Below are 18,379 nucleotides of genomic sequence, written 5' to 3' on the forward strand. Positions count from 1 at the left end.
CTGCCGCTCAGCTGGGACCCTCGGGGAGGGATCCCTACAGGCACCAATTCCAGTATTTTCTGAGAACACATTACAGCATTCATTAATGAACACATTAATCATTAAAAGAAAACAGAGCCAATTAAATTCAACAGGCTACAGCTGTAAAATAAAACAGTGCAAGGTTTGAAAGAACAGGAAAATACTTACTTTTTTTTTTAAAGAGTTTTATTTGTGAGTAGAACTTAATGATACAAGAAAGAAAGAAAAATACAGGACTTTTTTTCTGCCCCAAAGTGTGTAACCATACCATACATGACTACATTTCATATTGTAATACAAAGAATTAAAAGAACAAACTACAAAATTAGAAATTAAGAGTCATTGCATATGTGGTCAAGATAAATGGAGGGACTCCATTAAAGAACTGAAACATAGAGCAATTAGTCATTTCATTACGACCCTGCAATAAAACACGATTTAGCAAAATAAGTACTGTACGCTGCCTAGTGCGCAGAGGACATACAAGGTAAAGTACAAGCTGAAAGCCACTCATGCCATGCAGCCCTGGCGGGACGTGGCTGCGCAGCCGCGTCCTGCTGCCCCTCGGCCGCCAGTCACAGCCTCCAAACCCCCTCTCGGCTGGAGCCTTAAGCTCTGCTCCTCCCGCCCCGGCCTAACGTAGGCTCTGCTCACCCACTGCTGCCTCCAGCCGCACAACCCACCTCTCCTCGGTGCTTTCTGCTGCATGACTTGTAAGGCATTATTAGTTTTCCGCTATTTTACCAATTGCAATGTTGAATATTGCCCTAAAAGGTTACATCCACATTCTGTTTTGTTACAGACACTCACTGTGAGCCAGCGTTTCCCTCTCCCGCACGGGGGTGTCACTGTTCCCTGCTGTTAACACCAGAAACCCAGCTCCCCGCTCTCGGCTTAGCTGATCACGCGTGGTTTCTGGAGAATTCCTGCAAGCTTCACCTAGCTGATCTTAAACTACAATTAGTGATATAGACAGAAGCATGGCAATACCTGGAAAATAGTGAATTCGGTGGTGAAAGTGATTTTCTTTACCATGCTACATATTAAACAAACATTTATAGCAAACTGTGAAAATACACCTTTAAGGTTACTTGGGATTTCTGTACTTTACTGCTGGCAACAACAACAAAATATATTAAATGCCAGTCTTTGTAAGTGAAAATAATATTAAAAAAAGGTTAAGTATTCAGTGTAATGCATTTACATTTTTATCATGGGAAGGAACAAACACAAAAGGCTGCAAATAGGGTTTATATGCAGCAAGTTTGCACATGCACCCAAGGGATTTTTAAGAGGGTGAATAAACCCTGTGCTAAGGCCCAAACCACAACTGCTTCCCACCACCAGCTGAAAAAACTTCTGAACTACTTGTAATACAGTTACTTTTTCACCTTTTCTAACAGCCAAATGACCATATAACTGGTTCTTAGGGAGGCAAGATTGAAAGAGAAATTTCCCTTGAACTGTGTCCACAAAAAAGGAAGATTGGGCCCTTTCAACACACAACAAGAGCGAACACACCACAGTTATTTCAGTCCTAGACAAAGATGATTCCAAGTGCCAGTTGTAAAATAAAACAAAGTGAAAAACACCTTCATATTGTTACAACAGTCAGAGGGGAGAAAAAGGAAGGGCTGGAGAGCCTCCAAGCTTGCCTAAAACATCACCTGGAACCACAAGCTGGCAGAAGTTTACATGTCAGTTCAAGAACACATCCCCCTTGAGAACAGCACTGCAAAAGCATCCTCTCTGAAAGGCAATATTTAAGAAGGAACTTCCTTGTGTCTTGGAACAGAATATTGGAAAAGAACACCTCTTTCTGGTAAGCAACATGTGTTTTATTTTTAATTGTGAATTTCTTTTTCTTCTTTTATAAGCAGTGCAGGCTTTAAGTTAAAAATAGTGATTCTGTGCCTTCCACAGGGAAGTCATTTACATCTGATTACAAATTAGGGATCAGATCCATGGTAGCTGCTGAAAACACAGGATTAGCACCTTTTTGGACATTAGATTCTGGTTCTAACCTTAATAAGCCGTAACTTGAGGGGCTGGTTGGATTACTTGTTGCATTCATTTACATAATAAGACAAAACACTCAGTACGATCTGGTACATTCTAGTGGTTAATGGATTTTAAAACATGACAGTGTTTCTGCAGTGTGTTTGGCCTTTAGGAGTCACTCTTCTTTTTGCTCTTCTTCAGGAAGGAAGGAGTGCGGAACTTCTTTTTCTTTTTGGATGGGGACTTCCCTGGAGATTCATCACTACCTGCATCGGCAGCCGGCCCCTCCTCGCCCGTGGGTGTCACCGCCTCCTCAGCAGGTTGAGGTTGGGGTTCCTTGTTTTCCACTGCAGGTGATTCCGTTTGGCTTTTGGGCACATCTTCATCGCATCTCCCTTCCTCCTTTCCTAAGGGAGGGAAGCCGAGTGCTTCTGAAGGCTCATCAGGGGTGAGATCTGGGAGGGTTTGCTTGAAAGTTGCAGCATCACTGTCATCTTTGTACGTCTGGTCCTGCTGTCTCTCTAGTGGGTGGACAGACAATGACAGAGTTTACGTGAGTGTCTCCAGAATAGAGAAAGCCGAGCAAGTTGATGGTGAGCGCTCTCTATAAAAAAAGCTGATATATTTACTTTGCATAAAAGCCTTTGTAATAGGTCGCTTATCCTTTCTCTTTGGGCACAGAGACAGAAATAAGATATTCACAAGTTTTGTTTGTTTTTAAGCTTCTTACCACAGAAGAGATAAAGCTGAATTCCATCATGTGGGTGTAAACCAGCACCAAAGTAACTGCTCAGACTTCTCTCATGTTTTCTGTATGGCATTTGCAAGTGACATGAGATTTGAGTCCATAAGCAGGAATTAAACCTACAGTTTTCATTGGCATTCAAGAGAGTGTAATGGAACTCCAAATTTTTCTTTCAGAGGGATAAACCCAATGGCTGGTTTGCAGTGATCTGATACATGCAGATCCATACATTTCTGAGCAGTTGGCTTGCCAATTTTTCTCACAATGCTTGGATTTTTGTAATACTCTTCCATGAGATCTAACAGATGTCGCTTCAGAATACCATTTCCTATCACAAAGGCTTCACTTCTTTTGCAAGATATGAGTATATGTTATGGATTCCTATAAGTAAAACCCATATAGTTTATCAAATTACATGAGCTTGGCAGGTTATGCAATACAGCTTTTATTTTTTAATGTTATATGATGTCTAACAACAAAACTCACCCGTGTATAAAGGAGCACCAAAAATCTTGTGATAACTGTCCAAAGGTGAATGTTACCAGTGCCTCTTCAATTGTATTATGACATTCTCGTCCTTCACCACTACGCTTTAGAGAGGTTCTGTTTAAAGCTCCTCTTTGTGAATATATAACGAGCACTTTTTAAAGTTCCCTGCGATCTCCATCACTGTACTGGAGCTGAGAGGCATCTCGTCAGTTGTATCAAATATATCCCCACTAATGTTACATAAGAAGGAATTTAGAGCAAAAATCCAGGCCATACACACAGTAAGGCACAAAAGAAAGGCAACTGTTTTTTCCCCTTTAAAAAAATCTTACTAATTTTACTTTGAAAAGACTGAAGGCTTTCACAAGAATCTACAGAAAATCCTCGCTTCTTTCCCATTTTTCCTATGGAAATGACAATGAGTATTCTTTTTATTTCTGCCAGATGGGATTAATAATCTCTACCGTATTTTAGAGGACTCTGTTTTGTGAATTCCTGCTAGAAAACCAGCACGTTTTATCTAGAGCACCATGAACTTCTAATATGTTAAATAAACAAAGCACGCTAGTGTTCAGCGCCAAACACTCCGAATGCACAAGTTAGCAGTTTTAAAGTTATAGTGCAGGCAGGATTTAGAACAGGAAAGAAGAGAAAGCAATTATGTACATTACAAGCTGCCTCCTCAAGCTGCAGTTAACCCATGTATTAATACATATGTGACACACCTACAATTCTTCACTTTTTGGGTTTCACTGGACTTTTCAAGAACTGCCTGAAAGCATTAGCTGGCCCCATCTTTAGAACAGGTGTTGTATTAGATTGTCAGTTTTATTTTCTCTTTTTAAAGAAGTGTAAAAGAAGGTTTTAAACCAAGTTTTTTAAAAGGGATTTGAAATCTTAACTAAGAAGCTGCAGGCTTTCCAACAGCATTTGCCAGTTGGCCTAAGCACTGGACAAATGCCAACAGATTTCTAAGTCACTAAGCCAGGACTGTTATCCTTCCCAGTCTGTCAAATGACCATCATCTTTACTAAACCGATTAACATGAAGCTGGAATCAAACAAATATCTGTTTGTTTAGCTCACTAAGGGCAGTATTTTACTAGAATTAGGGAGCTGTACAAATTGCGCATTTGATAAAGCAAGCATACAATACGTAACCCCCCTGCTATTCTACGTGATGGATTTCAGTAACGTAACTAGGAAGGTTTAAAAACATGTTTTGCTGCCAAGCCTAGTTACTGTTTAAGAACTCAGCAATACCTCAACATTTCTTAAGTTTTTTAGAATAACCATGTCTACACCCATGCCCTCCCTTTATTTATACTGTGGCATGAGAATTTGAAAAGTAACATTAAGACTAGTGTGTGTTTACAATTCGTATTATTTATGAAAATAAAGGTTTATGTTTTTTTTTTTCCAACACAAACATGTGGACAAACATACAAAGTGGGCTATAGCTGAGTTAACACGAAATATGTTCTGACTTCTGCTACACTTAAATAGCAATAATATGAGGAAAAAAGGTTGGGAAGCAGCGGGATTACAGAGAACAATGTCTTTCAACAGAACTTCTGCAAGCCCAAGTCATCATGGTGTGAACTTCCAGTTACTTTCTAAAATAAGCTTTGTATGTTTGTCTTGCAAAACTTACACAACTAGAAGAGTTTGTGGAACACAATTGCCAGTTTAAAAGAGTTTCCAGGTTTTAGAACTTTATTAGTACCATCACAGGTGTCTACGATGTCACTTGACTTTCATATCTATGATAAACACACTGACCTTCGGATACAACAGGACATACAAACAGAAGGGGCCAAACGTCCTTATTACTTTAAAGTATAATCTGTTGTGGCCCTGCAGATGCAGCCAAAACAGCTGGAGAAGTTGCTGCCACCAAGTGCTTGCTGCTATTCCTTGGCTGGAATCCGCGTTTCCCTACAGCCAACACATTTAACGTGGGAGCAGTTCCATATCCACTTCTGTGCACAAGTCTGCTGGGGAAGTTTAAATCCACGTCAGCAGTAACACTTTTGCACTGGAATAGATTAGGAACCTTCTTCTATTCCATTACCAGGTGCAGGTAGTGTAGGCAGCAGCAAACTGTTGGGGCAGAAACTCCCAGACCTGTTCCAGCTGTATCTGACCGACAGCTTCAGACTATTCCTTCTTCAACTGAGGAATCGGACACACGGATATGGAAACACATGATGTCACTCTCACAGTCCTTTCAGAGGGGGAGCGCATTTAACATAAGATCTGTAACTACCTACAACTTCATGAAATCAAGAGCTAAAGAAATCGGTGTCTCAACTGAAAAAGCTTGCTTTATAAAACAAAAAGCAAACCCAACAAAAACCCTTTAGTAAACAAAGACGCAAGAGTGAAGCAAAGCACATAAGCAGGTCAGAGTATGGAATGATACTTACTATGGTAACAGGTACTCTTTAGCATATCCATCTCCTGTTTGTAACGCAGCCACAAGAAGAAAAAAGCACAAGTAGAGAATCTATGCATTCATCACAGCCATTGTGTTAAGTTAAAAGAATGGTTGCCACCATTCTTATAGAAAACAGAATGAGATGAAGTAGTGAATGGAAGACTAACAGACAAGGGATATATCCAATGTACAAGGTAAAGGAAACAAGACAAAAATTAGATTACACCTGTTCAAGATTGTTATTTTATCCTTTTTTGAAGAAACTGTAGACTTTAGCAGCCCTACTCTCATTTTAGTAGAAACTATTACATAAGGTGAGCAAATAATGATAGTTAGATTCAAATTGAGTTGGAAAAAATATTTACTGAGGTGTAATCCAAGTACAATAATGTTTAAGAAATGTGCAATCAGTGAAGGAGATCTACCAGAGCATCTAAATTGGTGTCTGGTTCATCATCAGACACTATTTCATTTCATAAGAGCAATTCTTTCTCACAGAAAATGTAGAAAAGGGTAAATCAGTTGAGAAACACCAAGCGATGACAAGGCAATTCTGAAGAGATGAAAATTTGTCTTTATATTAATGCACACTTCTTTATTATTGTAAACATAACTCCTATTACACCCATAGCTCAGTGGCGTATATTTTAGGTAGCATAAAAACAAAATACAAGAAATAAGTTACCTTTATTAATCACTAGTTCATATTTTTTCATGCGTCAGTCACTAACGATGCAGTTACTGGTTTCCCCTGGCCCCAAATCAGAAGAACGTACCTTCCTCTATTTTAATGGGCGTACTGGGAGGAGTGCGAGCTGAGGTGTGGTCAGGGGGACTTCTCTCTTTCTGTTGCCTGCCATCTTCTGAAGGTTCTGCAGATGCAGACAAAGAGAAATTAAAAGGGCAGACAAAAGATTTCAGCATGTGAGAAAACAAATATCTTTTTGTTCCACGCACACTAGATACATTTTTCTGAATCAAAATTGTGCCAGGATATTAAATAATACCAAAACAAGCAAAAGAAAATTAAGTGCTATTAATGAAACTGTTGAAGTCACAGTTGAGCTCTGTGGTGGTGTTTTTTTTCCTTAAGAGGGCATGAATAATGTAATTGTTTCTGAATTTATCATGCTGTTCTAAAGAAAACTTGTCAGGGAAAACCACAAGGAAGACAAACAATATGGGGGAGGGGGAAAGGCTCTCAGACCTACAGAAAATAACAGTCTTTTGCTTGCTTTGTGTTGCTGAAACTCTGAGTAAACAAAATCACATCCCAAAAGAAAAGACTGCACAGATAATCAGAGAAACATGCAGTAATTAAATGATTTAAAACAGATTTCACAGTGGTTTGCACATTCGTTATTAGTAAGGAGGGCCCCCTCTTGCTTCCAGGTTTGAACAGCCCTAGATCCACCGGAGAACATTAACGGAGCACACACCATTGGTCAGGAACACCAAAATGTGTTCCATCCAGTTCACCTAGCCAATTAACAGTGCAATCAGTCCCACAGATGAGAGGCAGCTGACAGAATCTCCAATCGGTGGGGTAAAGAGGTTGTTCCTTAGATTGCAAGCGCAGCTGTACCACGTGAGCAATACCTGAGGCCTCAGCCAAAAGCTCAGGATCAGTCCTTAGTGCTTTGACCACTGCGGTATGAAATTCCTTATGGGAAGACTTCTGCCCTTCTGGCTCTTCTCGGTTAAGGTGTGTGATGACTTGCTGCATGGTCTGACAAGAAACCCATGCAGCAGCAAACCCAGTGTTATCTAAAGATTTAGACAGTGATACGTCATGATCCTGTAAAGTCTTCAGATCTGTTCCTTGAAAGGTTTTTGATCTGCCTTTCAAATCCAGAGATTTTTTTATCTGACGTACTGTGCTCAACGATGGTCTTATTTTTAAGCAATGTACTCTGTTCCCCAGCTGGTGTCTGTCTCAGTAACACAGTCTCTCCATATTTTATATATATTCTAAGGCAGATGTAGCAATGTTACTGAGACAATAAACGTATGCAGTAACAGAGGTAACAGCAATGTATCCCACCCCACACAGTCCAACACTTGATTAACTGAACACCCGAGCTGCAGTGGCTCCTACGTTGTCTTATCAAAGAGCAGAAGCAGGGAGCACACACTGCAAATGAAACGGCACTTCCGGGTCCTGTGTCACTCAAATTCAAAACCTAAAAACAGATGAGTGTAATTAAACATCAATCCTTACACCTCTACAGATGTAAAGCAGGATATCCACTGCAGGTGCAGCAATGCTCTCTCTTTAAAGCACAATTCTCATAATTCTGTGATAATTTAGAAATTTTTTGGGAGAAGGCCCCAAAATGTGCCATTTCCAAGTAGCAATCAAGTGTTGCTCTGTACTTCCCCATTCAATGGATTTCCACATCCGGAGTTTTCAATGAGTTAGAAAACTGAACTTTTGCTGCTAAAAAGCAACACCATTCTCTCAGCCTAGACTATCTCTAGTGCTAAAGGCAACCAAGCAGAACAAGCTGCAATACTTCGCAGTACCTAATCCCAATAGCAGCAGTAACAACCATAATAAACACCTCACTTTGTCTACTAGAGTAATTTTTTAAAAAAGATCTATGCACTTTACAGAACACTCCATTAACACTTAGATCACATGTTTTATCTCCAAAATGCTTTTTAAATTTCTTATTCACACTGGCAAAACTGAAACGCACAAAAGGTGATTAATTTATCCATGGTCTGTGCAGGTAACCCAGCCTCCAGTTAGTAACAGACTTGCTGTTGTTATAGCCTATTGCAGATAGAACACACACAGAGAAACCAACCTTCTGGTCCCTTCTGCTTTCTTTCTACTTCTTTGCGATATTCCTCCAGTTCTCGATCAGTGAGTTTATTGAAGGGATTTGGTCCTGTTGTGCTCACTATGACTTTGGGTTGATATTCCTTCTCAATTATTGCCTTTGATGCAGTCACCAATTCTCCCTGACAAAAGAAAATTAAGATACATCTGCAATTGAGCAGTAACTTGCAGAACCCTGAGAAATACAAAAGCTACAAAGCAATCAAAAACAAACCAAAGAGGTAATCTAAAAACCGCTACATTTCTTTTCTTCAAGATTAAAAAAAAAAATCTATTACAAGATTTTTAAAAAGAATATTTATCTACAGCAGGTTAATATAAAGGAGAAAACAGGTGTCATCAATTACTCCTACAGACACATCAGTGATTCCACCAGGGAATATCCACCATTAAGCAGTAAATCAAACAGCAGCCAAACAGTCTAGCTGAATTATAGCCTAAATCACAGAAGTATCAAGTTTCTTTTTCTCCCCACAAAAGAAACAGGATACCAGGCCCAACTGCACGGCAATCTGAGCACAGAATACCTGCACAAGTTCACAGCACTCGGCTTACAGGTATTTTTGTTTGGGATTTGTTGCTTTGTTTTTTTAGCAAGGGAAAAGCCATTTCTAGTAGCTGCTACATAGCTTTTTACGATAACATCTGTTAGATGTTATCTTGTATATGTTCTGTGTACACCAGATGAGCAGTTTATTAACAAGCAATACGTAACTAAGGTTAACTGTAATCTTACACAAGTTAGCATATTTACATCGCTAACGTTTGTCAGACAAGCCACATAAAAAGTTATACAAATGAAAATAAAACATTAGCAATTCTAAGTACAGTAAGTCCCAATGGACAAAAGCAGCTGCATCACAGTTTCTCTAATGGTGAGGGGTTCAAGTTTTTCTTCTCTAATTATATAGTAAAGACTAAAGCCACTGGCTTTTCATTGTCTTGGATATGAAGGTGCTTGCCCGGAAAGCTGCTGTATTTTTCAGGTGGGTTTTTTAAGCATTTGTTTTTTTTCACTGGCTATACAGAACTCTACTGACACTAGTCTGGAAATGACTGATGTGTGGCTGTATCTCACATCATTCTGATACGTGAATTGTCTTCATTGTTGAAAAGAGGTACTTGAATTCCATTACCAAATAAGCGTGGGTTATGAGTTGGCCCAAATCATCTTCATATTCAAATGTTAGTTGTACCAATATTTAAAAGAAAACATTAGCACAGTTCAAAAAGAAATAGCACCTGAACAAAGAGACAAACATTACATTCCATGTCCATACTTGATGGGCAAGCGTGAGATCTTCACTGTAAAACTGAAGATGAAATTAGACAGAGTACTGTTTTGGATGCTAAGAGCTGCTTTGGACAAGTTATCAGCACTAAAATGGTGACAGACAATAATGTCCAGATGGACCAAGGACAAGAGCAGTGCTGAAAGCCACATGAGATATCTCCAGAAATCTGGTCTAGAGCAATCCAAGAACAGCTGTTGTCAGAATCTATGCTGCTCTTCAGGAAGCAGATACCAGCCAGAAGTACTGAAGAGCCAGCAGCTTAACATGGCTCAACTGTACAAGCCTGAAAGGAACCAGAGGAGGGAAACTTCTCTAGAACATTACAGATTGCCTTTGTTTCTCCAGAAAGTAAGAGGAACTCTCATCTCAGGTGCAGAATGTCAGTGGAATGTCAAAAGCCTTTCAGCTATTTCCATTAAGCACCAGATGTATTAGCACCAGAAAGCCTCTAACCTGATTGCCACGGCTGTTCTTACTGGATAATGCATTAAAAAAATTACAAAAACGTCAACCTTTGTATAAATCCTATTTGTTTTGTAGCAAATGTAAAATACTCCCAAAGCTACAGGTCCCAGCTTTTAATGATGGCATAAAATTGGTGCCCATGGCAATTTTGTATTTCCCTCTCTGTCTCTGCCTGCCCTTCAAACTAAATATGTAGTTTTAACTGAAACGCAGCAATAAGTAGCAGGGGTTTGTCAAGCACTGATCTCAGGCAGAGTTTCTAGAGTTTTCTAGGATTACAAAAGTCAACAGAGGAACAAGACACACAGTGCACACTGGTATCCCTGGAATGTTTCAGAATCTTTGAATCTGATCTGCAAGTGAAATCCAAAATGACTGCGTAGAACAGCTTTCACATCAAACAAAATGTACTGAATGCCTGTTGATTCAATAATGACAAACAGCAAGACCTGCAGTTTGCAGCGTGACGAGTAGCTCACTGGCATTATGTGTTCTCTTCCTTAAGAGAGTACTTCTGTTAACTGCTGGGAATAAAAGCAGCACAGCAAGCTTATCACATTCGCTAAATTAAAAAACAACAAATCAAAACCAAATACAAACAAAAAAACACACCCACAATCAATGTAAACAGTATTTGAACTAGCTGGGTGTCTTTGACCCAAGGGAAATAAGATTGAAAAAGATCAGCTGCAACAGTAAGCGGATTATGTATTACAAAGAAAAAGTACTTGTGATTTTGGACTGCAAAAGCAGAATTACATGAGAGACCAGAAGGACAAACTTTTGATCTGCTAAAAGCTGTTTCCAGATTAACGCATCCAGTTTTGCTGAGTATCAATAATATGGAAGCAGTTCCAAGGCCACTACTGAAAATTATAAGGGTAAGACTGACTGTAAGACTGATTCTATGGGGAAAATAGATTCTAATACAGTAGTATGTTAGTAAGTTCTGCAATGTGATTACTGTAAAACAAGTACAAATCAAAGCAGCAGAGATGCGTTACTTCACAGAATAGGCCACAGGGCAGCCTTCCAAGAACTCAATGTACAAGACAAAATGAAGAGAGCAACACAACATGAAATATAGAGCATAACATGGGACAGAAGGAAAATGAGTATAAAGGACCGAAGAGACAGTACAGGATGTATTTGAGTTTGTTAAATGGGATACTAAAGTAGACAAGACTTTGCAGAGCTATCAGCCTGTCCATGCCATTCAGATTCCTATGAACATTCATAAAAATTGAACAAACAAATGGGCCTGAGTTGCTTCCAGTACTACAGAGCCTGTAGAGAGCAAATAAACTCCCATATAAAAGATTAGCAGTCTGTTTCAACACAGGATGACATGCAAAAAACTAACATCCTAGCGATTTCATCTGGATTATGCTGGTACCAGTGTTATTTTGATGATGATTCTAGTACTATTTTGATGATTATTTGGCGTTTGACTGCATGTGTGAGCACCTGAATATCAACAGCATTTTCTCCGCTGTAAGAAATAATGGATATATTACATTCATGAACAGAATATATTTTCACTCCTGAGAATTTTGTAGGGGCACACTCTCCCACAGAGATTCAAAGGCAAAGTCATGTATAGCTAATGATATGTCATGTATCTTCACACTAAACTCCGACCTCACATATCCTACAAGGAAATTTTAGATTATCAAGTCATTTTGCAACTGTTCCACCAAATCTTGCTTTTGGAGAGAAATTCCAAACTGCAGGGAGGTGACCATCATTTAACAGGCAAGCACTTCATCTTGTTCCCAGGGATAGTGTGAACAAACGTGGCACCTTACACATGCCAGTTTTTCTCTTAATCAGACAGTAGGTTCATAATAACTGTCAAAAGTTAAGAATTGTTCTTAACACAATCTGGCATAAATGCAGTGCCTTTATCCAAAAAAACAAGATTCTTAAAAGTACTGTTCAGGTAGAAGTCACTATTAAAACACAGTGCCACCTCTGGGGTAGAACTGGGAGGCTCGTCATGAAGAACTGAGCCAGAATTTCCATTCTAAAGGAAGAGACAGGAAATGGGCAATTCCCCTTATACTTAAAATTCTTGAAAATTAATGTGATTTTTTTTTTTTTGAATGGTCATTGGGAAGAATAACCAACATTCTCTCTCATTCAGCCAAGACCACAGCAGAAGCTTAGTTAACCAAGTCTATAGTACAAATAAAAATTACATGATGCCCAAGGAGCTTGTGTTGCAAGGTGGCCAGGGCTTCTTCCAACACAGACAAAGCAAGTGACAAGGCAAGGTGGAGAATTCACTGCTGCAGCCAGAGGCACAGACACTCCAAGCGTTACATGCATACTGTACACAAACAGGATCTTCTTCATCCAAAATAGTGTGCATTAGTATTTGAAATAAATCTCAACATTAACTGAAAACAATAGGTTTTAAGCGTTAACTGCAATCGGATGGAACTTTTTACTTTAATTGTAATTGAGTGTCAAATAATTGGCCAACTAAGAACTTGTAATTTTCTGGTACCTTAAAGTCCATAAGTCCTTGATCTCCTCACAGTTTCATTCAACGTTTCACGTGAGTTTTATGTGGGCAACATAAAATTGCTTATACTTCCTTTGTTCCATGATACACAACTGATGTTTGGCATAATCTTTCTAGAAAATTTCTCTTTTGTTGTTGTTGTTATTTGTTCGGTTGAGGTTTTTGTGGGTTGGTTTGTTTTGGGTTCCCCCCCCAACAGAAAATTATGAAGCACTCAGGTCACAATCCATATTAAGCTAATAAAATTATTAAATAGGCCACTCCTACTGTAATTAACATTGTGATTTAATATTACACAGTATTTCAAGAGGAAAGCACTTTCATGACAGCACAAAAAAGGAACACATAATTTGGACATCTAAACCCTAATGAAAATTGTAGAACCAACAGATCTTTTGTTGGCTTCTTGCCATCTGCAAAAATCCACGTAAAATATTTGACTAGTTTTATAGAAAAATGCCATTGTTCAAAAATCAAAATTGAATGATATTTTGCCCATCACTGATGAAAGAAACTGCCTGTGTTGTGATAAACAATGGATGAGTATAATAAAAATTGTTTTTCAGTTTGAAGGTATTATTAAGCAGCAAATAAAAGGCAGGCACTGCCTGGAAGAACTTGACATTGTTTTATTTTTCATCTTAAATCTGGAAATAGTATTTTATTATTTTTCCTTTAAGAATATAGATAAAACAAACTGTAATCTGAAAAACATCATTATCAAATTCTCAGTATGATACAAATATCTGTAATATAAACTGGCTCATTACACTAGGAAGTGTTATAAAGTCAGCAGATTTGAAACAATAATGTAATTCAAATTATTCTGAGAGGGTTTGGTTTTGCTTTGTTTTGGGTTTTGTTTTTTTTTAATGGGAAAGTTATTCTGATAATGAGATATTAGGCACGACTTAAATCAAGATTTCAGAATTCGGGATATACTGGAGCAGCAAATACACTGATGCTTATTTACGCACTGTGCTTCCACGTTAGATCACTTCTAAGAAACTCCTTCAAAACCTGGGAGAGAAATACAGCTAAGGACAGGTTGTTGGCAATGTGCAAACTTTTGTGTTTACTCGGCCTCAAGGGACTGCCCACCCTAAGCACACACACGTCTCTGGAATTTATTCTATATTTAAAGTATATTATGTAAGCACGATTACATGTTTGAAAGCCAATCAACTTTGGAAGTGCAGGGCATTACTCAGTAACTCTTGTGGACAATACAGGAAGTTTTAAAGAAACAAGACGTCTAGCAATGTAGGATCAAAAGCTGACAGAGTTTGTCAGCATGATACCTGGAACATGTGGATATCTTCGGAATTACACTGATGTAATCAGGTTGAGTTTCGGCTAACTCAAAATGGATCTCAAATTAGAATAATTCAGTACTAATAGCATGTGCAGAGAAACCCACTATATGCAGAACCTAATCAGCACCTTAATATCAACAGTGTTTCCTCACCAGCTTCTATAGACAAAGATCAAAATCCTTAAATGATACTTTAATAGGATACGACCTGCTTGTATAGTTGCATATACATAATTTGGAGATCCATCTATTTTTTTTCTTTTCTAGCCAAATCATCAGCTAACAGAGGGAAAAGGTCAGGGTAAGGAAGAGGTAAAATGAAGGGTGAACAACAGTATTTAGAGCAGTATGACAGGGCAGTACCTTTCTAACAGACAGAGATTTAGCAGGACTATAGGCCTGCTCTGTGAGATCGAGCCCTTCAATAGATTCCGTACAGTCTGAGAGGGGAGCATCCTGCAACAGTAAATTGAGTAAACAGAGCAAACCGAGCCCAGGCTTTAAAACATCAACCAAAGCATTATGACGCTTGTGAAAAACATGCAAAGAAATAGTAACTGGTAGATAAAATTGCAAATGACAATGAGTTGACATGCATACAATATGACACCCAACATGAATAATGCTATGGTCATGATAAGACTTGCCAAACTTTTAAAAGTGTATCAGAAAATACTTATCTGGGGCACTTAAAGCACTCAGATACACAGAGCTTTAAAGTCATTCAGCTATATAGTATAACTGTATAGCTCTAATTCTTTATCTTGAGCTACGATTCATAAAGTCTTTTGTGTATCCAGATATATAGAACCTTTTGTATATCCAGATATATAGAGCCTTTTGTATATCCAGGTATACTCCTTTAAAGTTTTATTGATGTATAATAGCTTTTTTAAAAACTGCACTTCAAATACAATATTATGAAGCATGATGAAAACATATTTAACACACAACACTACTGCCCCATAGTGAGCCTTCTGTGCCCAGTATTAATACTTCAGGATACATAAACTTGGAAGACAAACAAACAAAAAGTTGTCACAGAGCCCAACTAGTTTAGAACAGGAATATAACCCATATAAATAAGCTTTCTGGATTTCATGCATTACACATTCAGAAAAAACAAAACAAAACAAAAAAAACCACAAACAAGAAGCATCCTCCACAGACATGCTTGGGCTACATGGCTGAAGCCTCTTATATTTCTGATCCTGAGCACTCTCGCAAAGACAACGGTGTTACCTCTAAGACTTACCTTATAAACAGTTACTCTCTGCCAATTAAAGAATAATTTTACAGTGACATATTAGGTGAAAGCAGAGGGTATCGTAGATAAACTTTAACTAACAGTTTAAGGCATTTTATACTCTCACCTGTACAAGACTCCTGTCCACAACTACCCCAGAAAGAACCTGTGATTGAGGGCCTGCAGTTTTAATATCTTGTAGATTTTGCTCTCGGATCTGTAAAAGAAAGCAGCAGAATACAGTCAGGGGAACAACCGAGAAATGGTAACCACATTTGCATATTTGAAAGAGGGGTGGGTGAACCTGCCAACAGGCTGCAACTAGTGTAGATTGCTATGGCACTACCCATCGAATAAAGCTGTGCTTATAAACACCACTCGAAGATATCTGTGCATGTTGCTAGTTGTTTCCTCACATTTCTCAGAATTTAGTCTTTAAGCACCACAGCAGGTACTGTCCTTTGCTTTTTAGTACTGGCTCATGGTAAAACTCTACAGATGAGGTAACAGACAACTCCAGTCTCTGAAGAAAAGTGTGGAGCGAAGCTCAGAGGTCATATTTATGTAAGTCTATTGTATGTGAACAGTCAATTAGAGGTTTCTGTCACTAGCCTATTGCACCACAGTATCAGCTTCCTACAGAACTTACTGTGAAACACTGCACAGCATTCAATTTTTGCATCTAGTCATGACCATATTCTCATAAGGACATGTAAATATTTTTCTATGCATAAACTGACATTCTAGAGTACTCAAACACATTCCTTTTGTTGCATCTTAAATACCTCCCAGTTCTTTCCATTTAAATCTAGTTATTATCTATTTAAATTAGATATCCTACAGTGGTAAAGAATTCCTAACAACTGACTCAAAATTTCTAAAATATTCTAGTTCTTATTCCAAGATAAATGAAGAAAAGCATGCATCCAAAAAGACCTCTATTTTGCAACTAAAAACGACACAATTTATATAAAAATAATGCATACAAGTATACAACCGTAAGGTATTATTGATACTTGGTATTTCAGAAAGTATGAAGACCCTGTATTACCTGTACTTGTTTCTAGTTTACTACCCTTCTTGTCATCAGGAAAGTAAAAAGTTGGAAGTTTTACTTCTCTTAGTTGCCTCATGCAAGTTTTGAATACAGTGATATTTGTGCTTCAGACACTAAGGAACAGCTTGGCATTTTCACCAGATTTCTCATTTGAAGTGACAATTATTTTTACAGTGCCGAGTCAGGAAAAGCAAAAGCTCTGACAACCTTATACAAATTATTTTAGCACAAATCAGTATTCCTGCACACAGACCTTCCTGTGACATAACACTAACTTCCGTGTTCCATATGCCCATCAGTTAGAAGTAGCAAAACAATCCAGAACAAGTATTGACAAGATAGTGGTGCATAGCTTATACTTTAAAGGAAATAAAAGTGAAAAAATCCCAGTGCATTTGGCTGATGACAAGATGTGAAATTCGAAGACTGGAAAATTAACTGCTAGGTCACTTGAAAAAGATTAACATGCAGCTCTAAAGGCCAAAAAAGATTCTGCAACAATCACAGCATATTATAATATCATAAAATATAATATGTGGAGAGATGCATAGATTTCTTTGTCTAGGCCACAATTTCAACTGGTGCAATCAAAACAGGAAAACGGGTCACTAAGATACAACTACGATCTCAGGGAACAGAATTACTCCTATAAACTCAGCTGTTTCAGAGGTATCCAGAAACTGGTCTGACAGTAACAAAATATAAGACCATGAAATCCTTCATACAGTGGACAGTAATATCATCTCTTTCCAAGACGAGTTAGAACATTCAGGAATTGTTTCAGTATCTAGTTAGAAAGGGGCAGGAAAATACCAGAGCTGTGTTATTGAACCCCAAAAGTGTCACTACAGCAAAGTAAGTTAGTTCATTACAAGTACACAACCAAATTGTACTATTGTACTACTATTACCAACCTTGTTCCTCATTTCTTGGACCTCCTTTGGATTGGTGTTGAGTGGAACGAACAGGTTAGGGACAGCAGAGGTGGCAGTTCTATGTCCATCCTCTTTAGTCCACTGTAATATCAAGAACGGTTGAACAGTCAGTATTGTTGCAATGGCTACGGACACTCAGAGCAGCAAATTTACAGACCAGTTGATCATGCATTATACAGAGCAGAGAACTGAACCAATGATTGTATTCTTCTATTCATTCCTAAGACTATTCAAGTTCCTTCCTTCCTCAGTTATATAAACTGTGCCTTCAGATACATTTATAAATATCAGCATCATTCTATTAAGTCAAGCTAGTAACAACAACAAAAACTAGAGAGCCAGTTAAGTTGCAAATAACTTCCACCCAAAATGATGCATTTACTACAGCTCTGTGCAGCTTATGGAGACTGAAAGGTTTTCAAGCTGTTTTTTCTGTGCACTTGATCACACTGACAACTGCAGTGCTCTGTGCTTCTAAAAACAGTCTGTCACTTTATGAAGAGATATATTAACACAAGAGTAGGAAAACTCCAATGTAATTGCTTATTTTTAAGGACATTTTTATCAGAAATTTCACACGGAGTTGGTTTTTGTTTAAAAAGGACACTATACCTTACCCAAACAGAAGTACGGCAAGATCTAAGTCACAAGCTCTAAAACCCTGTTGCTGCCGTTTTCATTTTCTGCACTGGATGTTTTTACGAAACAGCATAAGAGAGACAGAGATCATTGATTCAATCCTCCGATACTCAACAAACACCAAAGCGAACTTAAAGCATAAGATGACAGAAGTATGAAAAGCAATGTGATGTCACTAACCAGGTTTAGTGAATGATTTTGTACTGTGAAGCAAGAGTGGGCATCACCAAAGTTTTGCATTAAAACAAGCTACTTCAGCAAAATGTTCTGGTTCCAGAATTAAGTTCTGCACAAATAAATAGCTGTATCAGCACAGCAACCTACAGGAACAGTTTGGTGATGTCGAATATTTTA

General features: G+C 38.3%; 1 protein-coding gene across 4 annotated transcripts in view; it reads right to left on the minus strand.

Annotated features, from left to right (window-relative positions):
• Positions 1–7: 7 nt before the first annotated feature.
• Positions 8–18,379, minus strand: part of ADD1 (adducin 1) — a 60,925-nt gene continuing 42,553 nt past the window's right edge. For 2 of the 4 annotated variants that reach the window (XM_082050457.1, XM_082050458.1), the window contains exons 11-16: positions 17,366–17,467; positions 15,522–15,611; positions 14,512–14,604; positions 8,509–8,665; positions 6,472–6,567; positions 8–2,543 (exon numbers count right to left, since the gene is read on the minus strand). In XM_082050457.1, coding sequence (XP_081906583.1) covers positions 2,191–2,543; positions 6,472–6,567; positions 8,509–8,665; positions 14,512–14,604; positions 15,522–15,611; positions 17,366–17,467 — 891 coding nt within the window. In that variant the 3' untranslated portion in view covers positions 8–2,190. Of the gene's footprint in view, positions 2,544–5,684; positions 5,719–6,471; positions 6,568–8,508; positions 8,666–14,511; positions 14,605–15,521; positions 15,612–17,365; positions 17,468–18,379 lie in introns of all 4 variants that reach the window. The other 2 variants (XM_082050460.1, XM_082050459.1) reach the window with 2 other exon arrangements.

The sequence above is a fragment of the Streptopelia decaocto genome (genome assembly GCF_964273445.1).
Source record: "Streptopelia decaocto genome assembly, chromosome: 4".
Taxonomy (NCBI): domain Eukaryota; kingdom Metazoa; phylum Chordata; class Aves; order Columbiformes; family Columbidae; genus Streptopelia; species Streptopelia decaocto.